General features: G+C 47.9%; 8 protein-coding genes across 8 annotated transcripts; 4 read left to right on the top strand and 4 right to left on the bottom strand.

Moving 5' to 3' along the window:
• Positions 1 to 1,456: 1,456 nt before the first annotated feature.
• On the top strand, positions 1,457 to 2,163 carry N7478_013310 (PaaI family thioesterase; the record flags this gene model as incomplete). Its single annotated transcript, XM_056929520.1, has 2 exons — positions 1,457 to 2,047; positions 2,104 to 2,163. The coding sequence occupies 2 exons, from the start codon at positions 1,457 to 1,459 to the stop codon at positions 2,161 to 2,163; spliced, it is 651 nt and encodes a 216-aa protein (XP_056772882.1).
• A 109-nt stretch (positions 2,164 to 2,272) lies between these two features.
• On the bottom strand, positions 2,273 to 3,742 carry N7478_013309 (glycoside hydrolase superfamily; the record flags this gene model as incomplete). Its single annotated transcript, XM_056929519.1, has 1 exon — positions 2,273 to 3,742. One exon carries the CDS (start codon positions 3,740 to 3,742, stop codon positions 2,273 to 2,275), a length of 1,470 nt encoding a protein of 489 aa, XP_056772881.1.
• Positions 3,743 to 6,057: 2,315 nt separating this feature from the next.
• crzA (putative C2H2 transcription factor Crz1) lies at positions 6,058 to 8,342 on the top strand (the record flags this gene model as incomplete). Its single annotated transcript, XM_056929518.1, has 2 exons — positions 6,058 to 7,315; positions 7,375 to 8,342. The coding sequence occupies 2 exons, from the start codon at positions 6,058 to 6,060 to the stop codon at positions 8,340 to 8,342; spliced, it is 2,226 nt and encodes a 741-aa protein (XP_056772880.1).
• A 970-nt stretch (positions 8,343 to 9,312) lies between these two features.
• N7478_013307 (alpha-1,2-mannosyltransferase ALG11) lies at positions 9,313 to 11,083 on the bottom strand (the record flags this gene model as incomplete). Its single annotated transcript, XM_056929517.1, has 2 exons — positions 9,313 to 10,645; positions 10,707 to 11,083. 2 exons carry the CDS (start codon positions 11,081 to 11,083, stop codon positions 9,313 to 9,315), a joined length of 1,710 nt encoding a protein of 569 aa, XP_056772879.1.
• Positions 11,084 to 11,332: 249 nt separating this feature from the next.
• N7478_013306 (putative mitochondrial export translocase Oxa2) lies at positions 11,333 to 12,337 on the top strand (the record flags this gene model as incomplete). Its single annotated transcript, XM_056929516.1, has 1 exon — positions 11,333 to 12,337. One exon carries the CDS (start codon positions 11,333 to 11,335, stop codon positions 12,335 to 12,337), a length of 1,005 nt encoding a protein of 334 aa, XP_056772878.1.
• Positions 12,338 to 13,123: 786 nt separating this feature from the next.
• ptcF (type 2C protein phosphatase ptcF) lies at positions 13,124 to 15,058 on the bottom strand (the record flags this gene model as incomplete). The annotated part of the gene is made up of 4 exons (XM_056929515.1): positions 13,124 to 13,235; positions 13,309 to 13,484; positions 13,609 to 14,320; positions 14,385 to 15,058. The coding sequence occupies 4 exons, from the start codon at positions 15,056 to 15,058 to the stop codon at positions 13,124 to 13,126; spliced, it is 1,674 nt and encodes a 557-aa protein (XP_056772877.1).
• A 276-nt stretch (positions 15,059 to 15,334) lies between these two features.
• Positions 15,335 to 17,533, top strand: N7478_013304 (transcriptional repressor TCF25 family protein; the record flags this gene model as incomplete). Its single annotated transcript, XM_056929514.1, has 1 exon — positions 15,335 to 17,533. One exon carries the CDS (start codon positions 15,335 to 15,337, stop codon positions 17,531 to 17,533), a length of 2,199 nt encoding a protein of 732 aa, XP_056772876.1.
• A 358-nt stretch (positions 17,534 to 17,891) lies between these two features.
• Positions 17,892 to 19,043, bottom strand: N7478_013303 (uncharacterized protein; the record flags this gene model as incomplete). Its single annotated transcript, XM_056929513.1, has 4 exons — positions 17,892 to 18,106; positions 18,205 to 18,584; positions 18,643 to 18,739; positions 18,800 to 19,043. 4 exons carry the CDS (start codon positions 19,041 to 19,043, stop codon positions 17,892 to 17,894), a joined length of 936 nt encoding a protein of 311 aa, XP_056772875.1.
• Between the last annotated feature and the right edge of the window lie 209 nt (positions 19,044 to 19,252).

Below are 19,252 nucleotides of genomic sequence, written 5' to 3'. Positions count from 1 at the left end.
ATATCGCGATCATGCCATCTTACTAGGCCCAAAGTACGCCATTATCCCACAAGTCTGTTTAGTATCATACTAACACTCAATGAGCAGCTCATTCATGGTATAGATCTCGCCACAACTGTTGTTAAATAACCCCAAAAAACACGAGGAATGCTACATTTTTCGGAAAGTCCCAGCCCTCCGTACATACTGTGCCACCGAACAATTTCATAGCGCTGGTTTCAATTGTCGGTCTAGGTCTACTCCACCCTCCGCAATTCCAGACCTACAGCACCAAGCATTAGGCAAAATTGAGAACCTATTCTGATTGCTGGTGTTGGTTACCGACGACGTATACCTTGCCGTTCCACAGATAACGATTAGAATTGGCCGATAAATGGTGGGTCGCAACGCTTTGGTGTAGATAAATAGTCTCAAAAAACAGAAGGCTCATTCCTTATTGGATGATGAAATCAAGAATTCTGAGATTAAAGACGGTGAAAAAGACTACATGCCAATACATCTGGATCCAGTCCATAGGGCACCCACATACTGTAAATAAGAAGAATGACGATATTGGCCGAGAGAGCAGCGGTTGTATAACTTGAACTTTGAGTATAGATCTGCAACCTTTTCGGTCCACGTACATTTTGAGACCCACAAATCCCGTGTTAGGATAAGTAGGGTAGTACAGAAGGGATGTTACGCTTTTGAGCATATGCAGGTAATCAGCGACCGCACTCTTTAGCCGGTTTCTCCCTATCATTCTTTTAATCTCTACAATGAGCAATGAATCATCGTCTATAGAATAGTAAGGAGTGGCTTTATCGGGATATACGTTAGGATGAGGGCAGTATATGAGATTCCAGAGACCTGCATCTGGTCGATACATGGTAAAGCTGCGTAATCACTCATTTTGGCATTCTTCAAGGGATCAAAGGTGGTACAGAAGGGATGATTTGTTCAGAATATACATGAATGACTACCAATCATCACCGTCAAAGTTCAATGCAGCACATCGCTATGACTCAAATTCCCCATATCAACCCTCAATGGTGGACCTTTGGTTGGTTTATGCGATAATTTTGAAGTACGAATCGCAGCTGTTCGATAATATGGCATGCCACCCGTGCAGATAACCACATGCTGGGCACGAGGGAAAGGTTTCCACGGCGTGTTAGATCTAATGTTAAGTCCTGTGATGGATTGCGAAATTCGGCTGGCAAATGAAATAAGCTCATCTTGCCCCGGGGCATGGAATGTTCAACTCGGAGGCGAATACTGAGTTCGATCGAAGTTGGGAGGTGTACTTCGCAGGAACTTTCATCGGCCACGAATAACCATATACATTGATTAGTATGAAAGATCCACGGGTATAAATACATGGATGTCAACCCATGAAGCTACAGTTGACTTTGTTGAAAAGGGCATGAGCAAGTCTCACCAAGAACACTAAATCTCCAAATATACTATTCTTACGATGGCGACTACCCTTTCAGCCCCAAAGATAAAGGTTTTCCAGCTCTTGTGGGCAACAGACGACTCACAAAATGAGGTTGAAAACTTCATTGATTCCCATGCTGAAACATCTGCCCTTCGCAAAAATCTTAAATACACCGAGTCAAGACCCCACCTCACCATACCCCAGGAACTGAGACCCCAAAACCTTCTCACGGGGGCCCTGGCCGGACCTAAGAAGATAACCGTGGCGCCTTACGTGTTTTCCGATCCTGGAAAGAGCTTGGTTATGATCATACATCTTGGCAAAGAGACGTGCAGCCATGATGGGATTGTTCATGGAGGCCTTCTAGCCACCTTATTAGACGAATGTCTAACGCGATGCTGTTGTCCTGCCTTTTCGAAGAAAGTGGCCGTCACTGCCAATCTCAACATTGACTATCGCAATCCTGCGATGGCGAACTCTTATTTTGTTTTGACGGCAAACATAACGAAACTAGAAGGCCGAAAGGCTTGGATGGATGGTCGCATTGAGACATTGCCGAGCAATGAAGAGAAATCCTCTGTAATTGCTGAAGCAAAGAGTCTTTTTATTGAGCCAAAAGAGGGTGCCGTACGTAATTTTTGATTTTTCTTTCGAGGCCTGAACCCAGAGCTGATACTTCTTAGGGATTGAATGGTCCTTACAAGGCAGAGGCAACGGGTGATAAACGCTACTTCCAGCTTTAGGATTGAGTAAAATCTGAATGGTTTGAACGTCTTAGAATAGAAGCTTGAATTTGTATGATTTCTCATGAAGATCCATGTATTCTCCAATTAGAAACCCCAACATCTGAATCTAAACCGTCACGCCAGATATCTCGAATGTTTGAACAGTATCCTTCGCAATTGAGAGCGAGATAATCCCCTTTTCAATGGTGACACTATCACCAGTAGCATAAAGCTTGTCACCAGCAGTATCAGTTAACCAACTACTAACTTTGGTTCCATCAGCCGGAACCTTAGAAAATGCCGTCAAATCAAAGTTAAATTCCTGCTCGTCATCCCAGTTTGCCGCAACAATCACAAGCGTTCCACTTTCCTCATCGATAGCCGAGACAACATTGCTTGAGGTGCCGTTAAGAATACGCATTCCTGAACGAATATGTCGACTAAATTGTGCCAGCATATAGTATTTTGTTGTGGCACCATCGAGAGTGTTCGATGAAATGTCGCCATCTATGAGGCCCCAACCACCGCCATCGATGATCTGCCAGTATACCCAGGCATTAGGCTGCAGCGTTGTGAGATCGGCCATGATGACTCGTACCATTGTAGCACCGGTGCCATCGCTATCACCGTATTCACTGTCCCAGAGCAATTGTCCTGCCTCGGTAGCCGCTGCGCGAAGATCGGATCGAGGACCAGAGAGGGCTTGATAGCCGTGTGTGTTTACTCGTCCGACGTATGATTTCTCAGTTGCCTCGGTGATAGTGTCCCAGCCATCCAATGCAAGCTCAAATGAGTTCTCGTCTGACGCAGCGATAATTGTTTGATCCAGACCACGAGACTGCATCTCCTGGTGGAGAATGGGGATAAGAGACGCCTGGGAAGAAGCGTCGAAATGGCAACCTTCCTGAGTTCCCGTAGATACCCACCAGGATGAGGCAGGCTCATTAAATGCTTCAATAGAAGTGAAAGTAAGACCCCAATTATCCTGAGAATATTTCGCAATCGCAGAAAGGTAAATAGCATGATTCTGATACTGCGATGCTGGCAGATTACTTCCACCACCAGAAGCACCACTAGGATTCAAATTGCTGAGTTGCCACCACATTGGCGAGTTGGAAAAGAGTTCAAAGGTATCGGCGCCTCTTGTCTGTGCATTAAGCATCATGGTGCGTTGGTTAGCATCCACAGTCCAGTTCCAGCTAGAGGAACTAGGATCGGTGCTTAATCCATCCAACCAGTACCCCTCCATTTGTTTCGCAGCGGGGATATTTGCCGAAGGGACCATCTTGACAGTGCCATTGATTGTATTCCACGAGCAAGCACCTGCGTTGTATCTTAAGATGTTCAACCCCAGACCAGGAAGAGTCGTGCCGTTCGGGCTCCAATAGGTCGAATCTCTGGTGAAAACAATATCTGCCAAGTCTTCTCGGTCTCCAAATATATTAGCCCACCAGGCCAGAGATACACCCCAGCCATTCCAAATCTCGGATTGAAGATCAGTTGTGAATTTCGTTGTTTGATCTGCGTAGGTAAAAGGTAGGTTGAACGCGCAAAGAAGAGCCGCCGGGGCTGCCAGACGAGAAAGTACGCCAGGCATGGTGATAGGTTGATAATGATAAAAGAAGGGGGCGATGAGGAGGAAGAGGGCGACTTATTTAATAGTCGGGATTGTCTTTCGAGATTCTTAGAAGTAATTTCACAGTACCATATGGAGGTATTTAACATCCATTACGGTTAATTTTCGGCAAAGAAGTATGTAGCATAAGTGGACGGTTAATTACTTTTACAACCTGGAAGTGAAATGTTAAGCTGGTGAGACACACGCATAAACTTGGAAATGATGTACATCCTGTCAATAGACCTTATTATGGGGATGTATTTGACCGGAGATAATGTGGAGTAAAAATGGGTCATGCAGTCGCACGGAGCGATTCTCGGGAGGGACTTGCAGCGAGGCCCCGGAGGACCGAGATGACGATTGGTGCCCGCCTTCTTCAGCAAATTAAGCATTTTTTGTGGAAGTGCTCCGGAATTATTAGTTGGAGGTATTAAGGCCGATAGTCATGATGGTAAGAGTTAATAAAGCCTTAGATGTCACGAGTGCATTGTGGGAACATGCCAAAACGGGACCTCGGAGGCATTCTCCGCGGTAGTGACAACATTGAACCTTCAAATTATTGTGTAAATAAACCTGCTGAAGAGACTCTGCTCATCTGATGGTAGGTAGTGGCTTGCGTATTCAAGTTCTCATATAGCCAAGTTCCTTCAACTTTCTTTCTTTCTTTCTTTTTTCCCCCAGGATTCAGACCTGAGGTCGGAGCTACATAGGCTCAGATCCATACTATATCTTCCGGCTGTGGCTGTGATTAATACGAGTGCACCAAACTCCGAATCCATCATGATCCTTGCAAAATCGTAAGGCATCAATTATCCGCAAACTTAGAAGCGATGATGATAAGTAAACAAATTTGATTTCACGGATATTTACTAGTATATACCCCTGTTTACTAGTACGCACGAGCAGCTCCAGTTGGCTACTGCGCATAAAGACTATATGTATGGGGCGGAAAACCACTTAGTAGCCGTTATGTACTAGGCATGCTATTTCCAAGCTATAAAGATCAGACATATCCAGCTCCTTAGTATTATCCTCGTATCAGAAGTCTGTTGGTTGGGGTTCAAGAATTTTGGGAGGATGTCTATACTTCTCCACTGATTCCGTGCCAAGTACGAACTTGGAACACCTTGGGCCGTATTTTTATATAGTCAAGCAGTGATAAGGCTGAAACTGGTCAGCATTCAAAGCGACGTCTCACCCGAGCAGTCCGAACGTTTGGGGTTAGCCAGGTTATTTTCCCCTGTGGCTATTTCATAATACGAGGTGGAGTACGGAGAAGGTAGAAAGTAGATCTAGATTGTGAATTATGATTCAACTCTCAATTCTTCACGGAGGCAGACACGTTTCTGACCTAGATATTTTTGGGATCTATAGGCTTGCAATAGAAAGTTGAAACACGTCACAAGGCAGACTGTTGTATGGTCGCATGGTCGCAGTCTGCCTTGAGCGGCCCCTAACTCAACCCCTCCAACGTCAGCCGCTCACTAGCCTCGATTGGGTATTGATCTGATCCAATGTCAACCATGGATTTCAGCTGCGTGGCTGTGCAAGAGAGAACTAGAACTTGATTGTATTAGTCTGTCACCTTCTCCCCACCAAGAAATTCTGAAGAACTACGAGGACAAGATTGACGAACCTTTTTCTGTAAACATTAGAGAAACGAGTCTACCTAGACCCAGCTAGATTTAAAAATAGTGATCGCAAGTCCGTATCTTCTATCTGTTATCAGAAGATGTGGGGGAATTAGACTGTGGACTATCACCATTCGATATAGTACGAGACATATGCACAGTCTTATAACCCTCTTTTTAAGGGGATTGTTTTTTTTTATTATCTGTATTATCTGCATGATTACTTAGGCTTGAAACAGCAGAAATCTTCAATTTCCCCAAGTGGGCCATAAACAATCCAACCAGACGATCAGGGCCACAACGAAGAAGAAATTCAAAATTTCACGAAATTCAAATCATCCCTAGACCGCCTTGTGCACGTGAAATCACCATTTAATCCCATTTCTTGTTGCATTGTCCGCCTGGGCATCATTAAGGATATAAGCATCGCTGCTGACATTGCGCGCGTGTGTGTATTGCTCCTCGTCTTTCTGCGAATGTCCCGCCTATCTTTCCCATCCCCGCTCCTCCCTGCGTTCCCTGTCCGCCGCCCTCCACTCTAACACCTCACACCGACTTGAGAACGCGCTGGACAGCACCCTTGGCCCTTTTGATCTACTTGGACATCACCCTTTCTATCCGGCGCCTGATCGCTTAGTTGGGCACTGTCTCTGTCTGGCCATCATGGCGTCTCACGATCATTCTCAGGGTCATGGTGCCTCGTCTGCGGACTCCAAGCATCGCAGCGTGAGCCCATCACCCCACTCTCAGCAGTACCTAGATCCGACGGCTGGCCTCGGTCTCGACCCATCCATGTCCGCTACCTTTACGACAAACCCTGCCTTCAATAATGTCAATCCCGATGCTGCGATGGGAGGTCCGGAATCTTATGGTTATCCCTCCGCATATCTCTCTGCTGCCCCGCCCGGCGACCAATCGTTCCCCCCAAACATGAACCCTGGCAACATCCCCAATTCGCAGTCATTCGACGCAAGTCTGGTCGGCCAGCTGGACCCTTCATCGGGGGGTTACCGACCACCTCAGCCGGAGGATAACTATAATATGCTCAACACTGCTACCGCCGATATGGACTTCTCCGCCTACCAAAACCATAGTCCGAACAGTGTCAACGCTTCAGAGTATGACTCGTCATTGTTACTGGATCCTCAGATGCACCAGCGACCACAATCCATACACCAAGCTGTCAACCCCGCTGATTTGGTCAGCCCCATCTCCAACCCCTCCGCGTCCTCCCATCCATCGTCGCAAGACCCGCAGCAGTCGTCGCCTGGCCCTATGTCACCCCCTGGCTCCACGCCAGGCACATATTACACGCCTCAGCATTCGCGACACGCTTCCTTGGATCCAGCCACTGCCGCCTATCTTGGTGTGCAATCCAATCAAGAATGGCAGTCCGTGATGAACCATTCGGCTTTTCATGGCCATCGCAGAGCGCCATCTGAAGTGTCCGAAGTATCCTCAGCCAACCACTCGCCATACTTATCCCAGCACGAGTACGAAGGCATTGAGAACAATGCGTCTCCTTCACTGGTACCTCAGAATGACCCGGCGCTTTATGACAATGCGCTGGGCATTGAATCTTTCACACTTTCGGAACAACAACAGCAGCAGGGAATAAGCCCGCTTCATAGTCCTTATATATCGCCGCAGCTTATGCCTCAACAAGGAGGTGAAATGATTCCAAATGCACCTTATTTGTCCCCTAACCTCAATAATCAATTCCCCAATGCTCCAACGGAGATGTATGGGATGGCTCCGGACGACATAATGAACGCAATCAACAATGGGTCCGACATTGGACAAGCATCACAGATGGCTCCGCCATCAATCAATGTGGAATTTGCTCCTCCGTCACGAAATCCCAGCTTTGGACCTTCAAAACCGGCTGCCGACTTTGACTCTTTGAGCCCCCCGGCGATGCGTGAGTGTTTTATATCCGCTTTAATCGCTTATCAATCCACTAATCTATTATTCTTGCAGGATCTCGTGTCCGCAGTAAATCTGACCCATATGCGCATCCTGCTTCTCGCTCACGGTCTCCCGCAACCTCAGCAACTAGTCTTGAGGCTCATGCCGCGACTTCACCGCGATCATTATCTCCTCACTCTAGGAGCAGTCCTGGCTCGCGGGAAGCTTCACCCTCCCGATCAAATCGACGCCTTTCAACGTCCTCGATTGAAAGCCGAAATTACATTCTGGACTTAGCAGATCCCCAGCGCCCCGGGGCCATCCCTGGTGATTCAAAGCGCGTCCAAAAGCACCCAGCCACTTTCCAATGCACCTTGTGTCCGAAACGGTTCACTCGCGCGTATAACTTGCGCTCCCACCTTCGAACTCATACAGATGAAAGGCCGTTTGTTTGTACTGTTTGTGGTAAAGCCTTCGCTCGACAGCATGATCGGAAGCGGCACGAAGGTCTCCATTCAGGCGAAAAGAAGTTCGTTTGTCGGGGTGACCTCTCAAGAGGAGGTCAATGGGGTTGCAACCGCCGATTCGCACGTGCCGATGCCCTAGGTCGCCATTTCCGTTCTGAGGCAGGGCGTGTTTGTATCAAACCGTTGCTGGACGAGGAATCTCAAGAAAGAGAAAGAGTTCTCATGGAGCAACAACAGCAACAGCAACCCTCTGGTCATCTACAGCCCGTCCCACAGCCCTTGGTTATGCCTAGTGTTCCTGGCATGGATGGACAGTCTTCAGGCAACTTTGTCCTGCCTGCAGCATTGCTCGCTCAATACCCTGCTCTCCAAACTCTGCAGTGGGACCAAATTGCACCTGGCGGCGATGACCCGGGTGACATTGGTGGCCGCAGTAGCTTCGATGCCAGCTCTGGCGGCGAATATGGTTTTGACGAAGACGAGTCGGGCATGAGTAGTGTATCTGGCATGAGCGGTGGCTATGGAAATAACCAGGCTGAAATGTATGGAGTCAATAACTCTTGGGGCCAATAACATGACCTGCATCCAAGCGACTCTGGATACCCCGATCAAAAATGCGCTGGATAGCAGAGAAGGTATCATCCTTAGGGGTTGCGTGCGTGCCTTGACACAATCATTAATATGCTAAACCGCTCCATGATATTTTTCATTGACTTGACTTGACTTGACTTATGCTTGAAACTGGCTCTTTCAGTTTCCTTCTGTGGCCTTTGTGCTCTATAGAGAAGGGGTTGGCGTTGATCTACAGGTTTCGAGACTGGGTTGGATCCTTTGTTTTTGAGTTTCTTCCATTTTATTTTCATTTATGCGTTTTCTTCAATCGTCTCCGCCCGTCAACGGGTGGCATGGGGTTTCTGGCTCTCTTTTATTTGATACACCGACGACATTCGTTGCAAGTACGCAATTGTCTTTCTTCTTCATGGCCCATCATGACCATATTTTCTTTCTCTGGCCTACGATTAGGTTCGGTATCTCTTATTTCTATATTCATCTGCGAAAAGGGAGTATTGTTAAGCTTTGCATCCTTCCACTCCCATCATACCCGTGTGCTACTTTTGGATGTTTGTCTATTTTCTTGATATACCTCGGGGGATTTATCCACCCTTCCAATATGAACAATTTGCGATTTACTTCTCTTCAAATGTCAAGTCCCCTCACCTCTACCGGAAATTTCCATCTCTGGGGACATATTAAACTAGATTGACGGATACCTACAAACCCCATATAAATCAAAACACTATGCCATTAGAATAGAGGACCATTGATCAGATAAAAGACTTATATGGATTAAAGGGTATATTATGCAAGGAACAGACAGACAAAGCCACCAAACAACATCAGATCAGATATTTACAAGATGCTGACCAAAAGAGGGTATTAGATATTCATCTATGGCAAAGGAAAGAAAAAGCAAGCAAGTAAAAGGTTGACTGAAGACAACTCAGAGTGTGAGAAAAAAATACAAGTTGCGGTATGCGTGTATCTACCGCGACGCCTGAACCAACTTCTCAACCTGAGTCAACCACTTCTTACCAAACTCTTCCTCTGTAAAACGCAACGCCGATCGTCTCGCTCTCTGTCGCATAGCAATCTTCTCCTCAACCGGAAGTGCAAGCGCCGCTTCAAACGCAGCAGCGAACTGTTCCTCTGTCTCGGCTCTGAATCCAGTCGCTCCATCACCGAGATCAATCACGATGTCCTCACGTGGACCACCAGAATCATGAGTCACACAAATAAGGCCAGCGGCCTGGTACTCGACGACACAGATACCGAAATGCTCATTCCACATGCCGTTCACGCCGATCGAAGCCGTTCCCAAGTGTGAAAGAACAGCGGGCCAGCTTGCATCGCAGAGGAAGGTGGTATGGTCGCGTATCTTTAGTTCATGAGCCAAGAGCCTTAGATTGTAGATATGTGTTTCATCGGGGCTGTTTTGGCGGACTGAGCCGATGAGAACGAGCCGCGGGGGCGGGGTATTGGCGAAAACAGGGTTACGGGTGCGCTCCTGCAGGAAGCGTGCGAAAGAACGCAATACCAGTGGGTGGTTCTTCTCTGGTCGAAACTGTGCGATGTAGAGCAGGACTGGTTGACGGGTTCGCTCACTTTCCGCATCGACGGTGATTGTCGACTGGAGTTCTGAGACTGCTGTTGGAGGGAAAACAACCGCTGGGGAGGAAGGGGTTCCATCACCTTCACTGGTGTTGATGCTCTTCCCGTTGCCCCAGAGCGAGCGGATATGCGCTGATGTCCATGAGGAGTTGCACATGACTACATCGACCTGGCGTCCCACCCAACCATACAGTTGTGCGAAAAGTTGCCAGTATCGACGCTTCACGGTTCCTTTAAATCCCTTTCCGGCACCTGAGTTGATACCTTGCACGCCTGTGTGGTCGTCAAGGGAGGCCAACATGTCTGTTGAGATAGTCGGATAATGCACGTATGCACCAACGGGTACTGTAGGGAAGAGCCACTTGGACAGAGCCAGCGTAAAGGCATAACCCATTGTATCAACGAATACATCAGGTACAAGTAGTGTAAATGCATCATAAGCCACAACCAGAGAACCAAGTGACTGGCCTAGCAACGTCATATACGGATACGAGTTGCTGACCACGTACTTCCGTGTGGTGAGATAGAGCAAAACAACCCTTGGGGGATGCAAGTGGATGTTGAATCGATTTTCCACCCTCTCCAACATAGTGGTCTTGTTAGCTTCATGGTCACCAGTGTAAATGGCACAGATTGCCTTTGGCCAACGCTTCTGTGTAGCGCGAACAGCCTCCCAAAGTACTCGTTCTCCACCCCCGCCGGCGTTGCTATCGATAGTGTAAGTAAACAAAGAGCCCCGTGTAGATAGGCGATGAAGGCACAACATACCAAAATGGGTGGAAGAACCCAATAATGCCATCCCAGTCATCAGAACTGACGCCTTCGTTCTTAGATCCTTCCCCGCTCTCACTGCTACTTGAAGTCTTCGCCCCACCAGAGCTATCAACCTTCTCCCAATCCTCATCCTCGGCCTGGCTCCGAGCTAGGGAGTTCGTAGAACGCTTTGCCCGTGGAGCCCGGTAATCATCTTCTTCAATTCGCGCCCGCGCGATAACATATTCCCGACGCGATCGTGTCCGTCGGCGGATCAGCCAGCCTGCACTGCGAAACACTAACCCGAGCAAAGTCCCCGCTAACCGTGGAAGAAGGAGAGCGGAGGTGGCAAGGACCACGAGGGCGATGATGGCATTTGACAGAAAGGCCATAGTCACAGTTGTCACCAGTGTCCTCGCATACTACTATAAAGTAGTAAGATGTGAGGAAGTGCAAACGGATCTATCTGTTTCACTGGAGAAGTTGACGTGTTGCTAGAAAGCGTAACTTACATACGTGTCACATGACGTGGAGTCTGTTTTTCCCTTTCCGAATTAACTGCAACATCAATTCAGTCAATTCCAGTGAGTGCGCCAATTCGTTTCGAATCGCCTGGGATTCGATTCGGTCCACTGGTGGCCATGAACTCGTTACGAACCTCTCCCCTAAAAGCATTGAGGTCATCACGAATCTCTGGGCTTCAAATAGCTCCGTCGCATATCCGATACTTCCACCCGACCAAACCAGCGCCGAATCTCATCAATGTAGCATTAGATGCCTCTACGGGTCTAATCCATGGTGTACACAATTTCACCGGTCTCCCATGGGCCGCCTCTATTCCCCTGACAGCGTTGCTTGTCCGAACAGCCGTTGGATTACCAATACAATTCCATACACGAGTCCACGCACGCCGACAACGAGATCTCGTACCGCTAGTGAAAGCCTGGAAACAAGTTTACGACAAGGGTGCAAGGAATAGAAACCGACCTGAAGGCGAAGCATGGAAAGCTACACAAAAACAGACGAAATATTTGCAACAAAGGTGGCATGTCAAATCCTGGGCTAAGGTCATACCGATCTTACAGGTACCGGTCTGGATCTCACTTATGGAGGGCATCCGTGGAATGTGCGGGAATAACAGCGGACTCGTGCCATGGCTACTTTCACTATTCAGGCCAACAAAAGAGTCAGCCGATGAAGCTATTCAGTCTCTTAATATGACCGTGGAGCCGTCACTTGCCAGCGAAGGTGCACTGTGGTTTCCCGATTTATTAGCGAGTGATCCAACAGGAGCACTACCTGTTATGCTCACAGCATCCATTCTACTGAATGTAAACACGGGTTGGAAGAAAAACACACTTTCAGAAATGTCTGATATGCCAAAGCTGCAGATGTATCAGAGTGTCTTTTTCAATGGCCTTCGAATGTTCATCCAAGTTCTTGCTCTTAATGTTGGGATCTCGGGGTGGTATTACGAAATGCCGGCCGCTCTTATGATATATTGGATTGCCAGTACCAATATTGCGACTTTGCAGAGTTGGTGGTTGGGCAAGTACATGTATTCGAGGCCACCGCTTCCTACTTACAACACGAAGCATATAAAGTTCCAGGGTCCAGGTGATCCTTTCAAACTCAACTTGAAATAGACTCTTAGGAAGCTGCCGCTGCTTTCTATCTGGTTCTTCTCGTGCAACCCCCCCCCCACCACCACCACCACCACCAGATCCTCGTCAAGCCTTTTTTAATTCGGCAGGCACATCGCGCCGCAACTCGCTGTTTAGAGGGACTGGCCATGGCAGCCTCTGTTAGCGGCTAATGGAAATCTTCTGATCAGCCCAACTAATCCAGCGGTTATGCCATTCAGGATAAGGGCTACAGAGGAAGAGTCATTTTGTATAACTAACACCTTGTATAAATGTATATTATTGGATAGGGACTAGAAGAATCTTGAATTCCATTTCAATGGACTTGTTTACAGAGATATCGTCATTGTGATTGTCTTTAGTTATTATTTCCCTTAAAAATGGGTTACTTATTCGTCTATCCGGATGTTCCTGTCTATCATTTTGATGACTGTGGCCTCCTTCAAAGGTTTTATCTGCTAGTAATCTACGGAGTTGGCTTTGAGCATAGAAAAGCACCGAGATGGTATGCAGCAAACAAGTTTGATTTCTTGTTATTAAGGACGCGCTTGTAGATAGGATATCAAAATTGGACGAAACCTCCGTTGATCATCTTTCAGCATTGCAATACCAGCAGAAGACATGTATGTAGAGACTTGTAAACTTGTAAATGTGAAGATAGAGTAGAAGATAGAGTGGATGTTCAACGGCCTGAAAGTTCCATCGTGGGAAAAAGGCGATTTTCACAGGAGAGTCATAGGATGAGCCTAGAATGGAAGGAATACGCGAAGAAGATGATTGACTCGGGGTTTAAAGCTTGGCCTTGGGGGTCTCTTCTGGGGCGCAGGCTTCCTCGTTGCGTTCGACAGTGCGAGAATCGGGGCCCTGGCCGAAAAAAATAACCTCGACGGTGATATCGTCACTGAGAAGAGGGGAAGTTAGTGTGTAACTCTTTGGATTGAGCACGTCATCTGATTCCTGGAATCAAGACATACCGGTAACGGCGGGAATAAGGAGCAGGAAGCGTCAACAAGGCAGTAATCATTTCCTTGTCTTTGCCTCCCATAGCATTGCGGACAAGATGCGTGGCAGCATTCTTATCTTCAACTACGAAGCGGCTTTCAGCGGGGGGGGATATCATATTGCTGTTGGCGGATTGGGCGTCGCTGGCCTGCAGTAGAGGCTTCACCAGCTGCCTCAACTGGCAATTGCTTCTTGCCACCGAAAGAGAACCAGCTTTGCAACCAAGCTGTGCTGGATGTTCCAGACTGCTGCTGCTCGAGCCATTGACCAACCAAGCCAACGACTTCCTCATTGCTCAGCATCTCCCATAGACCATCAGTAGCCATGACAACGAAATCTCCTTTAGATGGGTCAATCTTGGTAGTGGTGACGACAGGCTCGGCTGTGACATAAGGAGGAGTCTTGAGTAGTGGAGAGGGAGTGCGACCAAAGAATTGGCCCTTGATCTTGTCTTGGACGTCCTTGGTCCATTTGTAAACAGCATCTCCAAATGCACGACTAGGCTCCAAGTTTCCTAGGATTCGGCCATTGCGGGTCACATAGGGTTCACCAGGATGCTCCTCTTGCAGGCGCTTGATCTCTGAAGGTGTTCCACCAGTAAGATCTTCCGAGAGTGCCTTGGCGGTCCATTTGCCGCTAGGGCCGCGACGGCCAAGAACAGCGCGGGAGTCACCAGCAACCGCAACCTTGAGGCTTTGAGACTGAGAGTCATAGAAGCTGAGAAGAGCGCAAGATCCTGAGAGGGCAGGCGCAAGGAGTTCTGCAGCCATGCGTCGTGACTTAGACTTGAGAACCTTGTTGACACTCTCGTTCACAATATCGTGGTCTAAACGGAGGAATCCTTGCTTAATAGCAGAGTCAATAGCTTCAGATGAAGGGATCAATACTGAAGGATCAGCAGCGGCAGATTTATAGGTGGCATTGAGTTCTCTGGCGACGTATGAAATGAGCACATTTCTCAACTTGGCAGATGTTGTCCAGCCCCTATGCATGTTATGAGTAAATCCTTAACCTATTATGAGTATGAAGCGGCGAAAAAAGCACTTACGAGTGGCCATCAAACACTCCCCAAAATGACCAATCACTGCTAGGTTCTCCATTCTGATTAGCCGCTACGGATGCAGGTACTTCAACGATAAGTTCGGCGTGGTCATCCTCAATCGGCGAGTTGCTGGGAACCTGAACTATATCGTATCGAACCACTCCTTTACCCCGATTAACCAGATAAGATTCCTCATTCTTGCGCAGCTTTTCTGTTGCTTGTTCCGGAGTCAACATGTTCAACATGCGGCGGTCTGAGTCGTCGGTTTCTTTCGTTAACGGCTGGTCCTGGGAAAGGGTCGCGGTGTAGAACTGGTCGTTGCTGACGAGAAGGCCACGGCGCGTGGAGTCTGGGGGGCCCTCGGCGTGGGCAGATGCGATTGCGCTTGAGGCGAATGCTCGAACCTGTGTTGCTAATGACTGAGCGCTACCGTCACCCTGGTACGCATACCAAGCTCCGGAGGCGACCACAGTCGAAATCGCAGCAAGGCCAAAGTTGCGAAAATACATGGATGATTGCGAACGCGCTTGGAGGAAAGACGAGTGACGGCCTCCGGAGTATTGGCGTAGGCTTCGTACCTGGTTTTGGTTGAAGTAGAGCGGGCTTGGCCGTTTACCGGCAACTTTCCATACTGGGAGTCGCCTAGCAGTACGGAAAGTCTGGACGAATGCCCGACGCATTTGCTCAGGTGAAAATTTGTGAAACGATAAAAGTCTCAGCAGTGCCGGACTTCAGTTTCTGGATATGTCCCGTAGAGTAACACTCCTGGAACAACGGAGAACAACAAGTGAGCAGCGCGGCGATAAATGATAAGAGACATCACGTGCCTCCGGAGCAACGCTAGCTAAAATGGGCAAGTGTCGTCATTCCCCGCGCAAGTAAATCTTGAAGCTTTTTCTACATCACGTTGTGTTGAATTCTGTGTGGTTGTTGGCGCTTGACGTTATTCATTCAAAATGTCGTCGCGCGCAATTCGCAAACTACAGAAGCTGCGCGAACAGGAACTGCACGAAGCCGAGCAGCAAGATGACTCAAGCGACGATGATGCCCCGCGTCCCACGAAATCCAAGTTCAACGCCTTCGATCTCCTAAATGCCGGGAACGATGATGACGATAATGATGAGGAGGAGCCTGATGAGGAGCTAGCAGCGCCGGAAGTCCAAACCCCCGAGCCTACACCTGAGCCAACAACCCCCAAAAGCGCGAACAAGAAGAAAAAGAAGAAGAAGGCCAAGAAGGCACCGGCCGTTACGGAATTAGCAAAAGGGAAAAAGGAGGCTGAACTGGATGAGATTGACCGAGCTCTGAAAGATCTCGCCGTCAAGGGATCGTCTTCGAATGGAAATGACCCTTCAGTCTCACTTACTTCCAGCCAAGGCGTCTCCTTCCCCAAAACTACCGACGAGCTTTTGTCGATCGAATCCAAATTCCTGAATCCAACGAATGAAATGCGAAGGCTATTCGGCAATGTTGCACTAGAAAATTTTGACGACGATGCAGGGTCCGGTCGCCGTCGAGATCGAAATCGGGAAGAAACCGTTGATTTGGGCCGCGCTTTAACAGGGCGATACAGCCCAGCTAGCAGGGGTCAGAGTCTAGCAGGCGTCACTTTACGACGGAATGTACTTATGCAAGGAAAGGATGAATGGCCCCGAGCTCCAAGTGGGGGACTGGGTATGGAAGTAACAGAAAAGCTTTCTTCAGGCGATGTACTCTACAAGATCCTTCGCAATGCAGCGTACACGGATATCCAAAACCAATTTGATCTCTGCGTTGAGTCTATGGACCCTCAAAGATTGATTCAGCATCTTCAGTACAATCCCTACCACATTTCTACTCTTCTACAGGTCTCTGAGATTGCTAAACATCAAGGAGACCATGCTGTTTCTGCCGATCTTCTGGAAAGAGCTCTTTTCAACATCGGGCGTTCGGCGCACTCTTCCTTTGGTAGCCGGCTGAAGGAAGGCCAGGCTAGGCTTGACTTTAAACAAGGAGAAAACCGAGAACTATGGCTTGTGGGATGGAGATATATTGCAAATCTCGGCATGAAAGGCACATGGCGAACCGCTTATGAATGGGCCAAATTGCTTCTGAGCCTCAATGACACGGATCCCTATTGCATCAAATTAATGATCGACTCGCTTGCTCTGCGTGGCAGAGAATACGCACAGTTCGTAGAGCTGTGCACGCAAACACGCTTTAGCCGCGACTGGGCTGATCTTCCTAATATCCAATGTTCCTTGGTCATGGCCTACATTCGCTTGAAGAAACCCCAAGAAACTCGGCAGCAACTCCGTCATGCTATGTCTCGTTACCCATGGATTTTCAATAGACTGGCTCAAGAGCTGGATCTTCAACACATCCCCAAGCATATTTGGGGTAAAATGCCCCCGACTGGATCCCACGAACTTTTCACCGAACTCTATATGAATCGAGCTAAAGACCTTTGGAACACTCCGGAGGCTGTGTCCTTGATCATGGAGGTTGCAGAGTCTCTCTCCGGGGAGCCTGAGCCAATCGAACCACCCGAGATCACTTTGGATATTGCTCGCCATGTCATTCTATCCGACATCCCTAGCGTAACGACCCATCTCCCCAACCGCTTTGTGTCAGGGCGCCTCTCAGCATCAGACCCTCTTCCTCCATATGATTCAGAAGCCTTCCGTCAGCAGTCTGACCCTACCCCGTCCTACCTCTCACGGATACCCGAAGCCGGACGCCCGCAATGGCTCCGTGATCTTCTGGGCCAGATGAATGATGGAGGGATTCATTTCCCTGGCTTGGGCGCGGGGGCTGATGGACAAGACGAGAATGCATCGGCTGATGGGGACGATGATAATACAGGTGGTCGGCCGCGGGGGCTAACAGGAGATCAACAAGTTCTCGAGCAATGGATTCTGCAGGATGGATTAGAGTCTCTGCAGATGTTCCTGACTCAGCATGGTGTAGACCGAGGCAATTGGGGCGATGTCGTGGATTATGCCCCATTGACTGACTATCTGGAAGCCCTTACGGAGATTCAACCAGACACATCTCGACAAGGATTGCTTCATGGTCCTATTCAAGAGATCATTGGGGATTTTGCGGTCACTATGCTTGAAGATGAGCTTGAGATGATGCAAGAGGAAATCTCTAATCCTAGTGATTTGGACTGAGTTGAAATTGGCAAACTCTTTTCCAGCGGCATCACAGTTGGGAAGGGAAGTGTATTTGTTACATACATAGGGATCCATTGGTGTACCCAACTGGACTTATTAATCATTATTGAAGCCATTGATATACCTGGATAAAACTCCTATTCATAGACTTGGAGTCACGCAGTTGCCCGCATTGCTGAATGTCTGGAGGCTTTCACCCGGGCAATCGAGAGCAATGCCGGCTAGAATTAATGAAAAACATATAGGCCATATTTATTGTCACTTTTACTCCCCCGTAAACAAATAGCGAAGAATGATATTACTTATTGTGACATGTCACATTCAGTGTTTCAAGGTGGTCATATACTAGGCATACTCAATGGTCCCCAATCGCGCCTGTATCATAACGATAACGTAGAAGATCTCCTTCCGTGTCCATCAGATCACCTACACTGGGGTCAAAAGGCAGGATACCACCATAATCGAGCAAATCAGTGAGACTTGCTTCCTCATTGGTGTCATATCTAGCTGGCCCATTATACTGCAAGAATCGATTTCCCGAGTATTTTTGCCAACTCCACCAAAGGCGATCTATCTGAGCATGATGTAGGAAAAATACTGGATCTGTTAAGAAACAATCATAGTCAGAACCTATTAAGTTGACAATTGCAAAATAAACGTGAACTCACCATTTGATGCCGTGATTCTCCGGAAATCGCCATGAACAAGATAGGGGACTGTTATATGAGACACATCCTCGATATTCATTGTGAATCTAAAGAAATCAGTCTCTTTGGCAATGACTGCCTCCAAGATTTCAGGCTTGACTGTCGTCCTGCTTCTCTCTTCTGCCTCGGCCTTTTCAAAGAAGCCACGAGAAAGGCAATGTGGCCGGTAATCTCCCTGGTAGTAAGCTGGAGTCCATTTGGCAAAGGAACCATTTCTGACGCAATGTCCATGTGAAACACCCTCTGGGCCTGTCATATCGCCGTTCGGACCAAACCCGGGATCAATATCCCATATCGGGGATTCCAGGACGTTTTTATAATCTTTCGACCAGTCCCAATATCTAACTATGCGTTGAGTTGAATGGAAGACTATCACAAGAGCAAGAATGTTTCACTCACGGTAGGGTCCCCTTGAAGCCGCAGTGGTCTTTCAATGCCTTTTCGTATGAATGAATGAAGTAGCGATGCCAGGGGAGGAAAGGAGCCGCGTTGTGCGCTAGATTATCGTCTTTAGATTCGATTCCTCGTCTGCCAAGTAAAAGACATCTTCACTTACAGTAGTTCCCAATGCGACCATGTAGATAGGAAAAATCATCGTGAATAGTGACCCGAGGGTCCCTTCGCGACGGTGTCTGTGTCAAACAGACTGCTGCATCTATATACAATTCTTTCTCTGTTTTGGTGAGTGTCCTCCACTCTCGACGCAATCGTAAGCTTTTAGACTCTTCTGTGTTTGAGAGAGAAGAAACGATTATAGGGACCGATAATCCAATTAAAGTTAGAATGACCATAACAACCATAATGACTCCTAAAAGGTAGGATCGACGTAGTGTTTTAGTAACGGGTGTGGATTGAACGGAAGTTTCATTGTCGAAATCATGACTACTATCATGATCTTTTAGTAAAGAATACGGAGTAGTCTCTGCTTTGAAAAGAAACCGCATCTTGGTATGATGGTGATGGGACGACAGTTTAGATCATGGCTTTTCCATACAGAGGAGTTTCACAT

The sequence above is a fragment of the Penicillium angulare genome (genome assembly GCF_028827245.1).
Source record: "Penicillium angulare strain IBT 27051 chromosome Unknown utg000012l_segment0_segment0, whole genome shotgun sequence".
Lineage (NCBI taxonomy): Eukaryota > Fungi > Ascomycota > Eurotiomycetes > Eurotiales > Aspergillaceae > Penicillium > Penicillium angulare.
The sequence above is the reverse complement of the archived record's forward strand: the minus strand, read 5'-3'. Positions and strand labels throughout refer to the sequence as shown.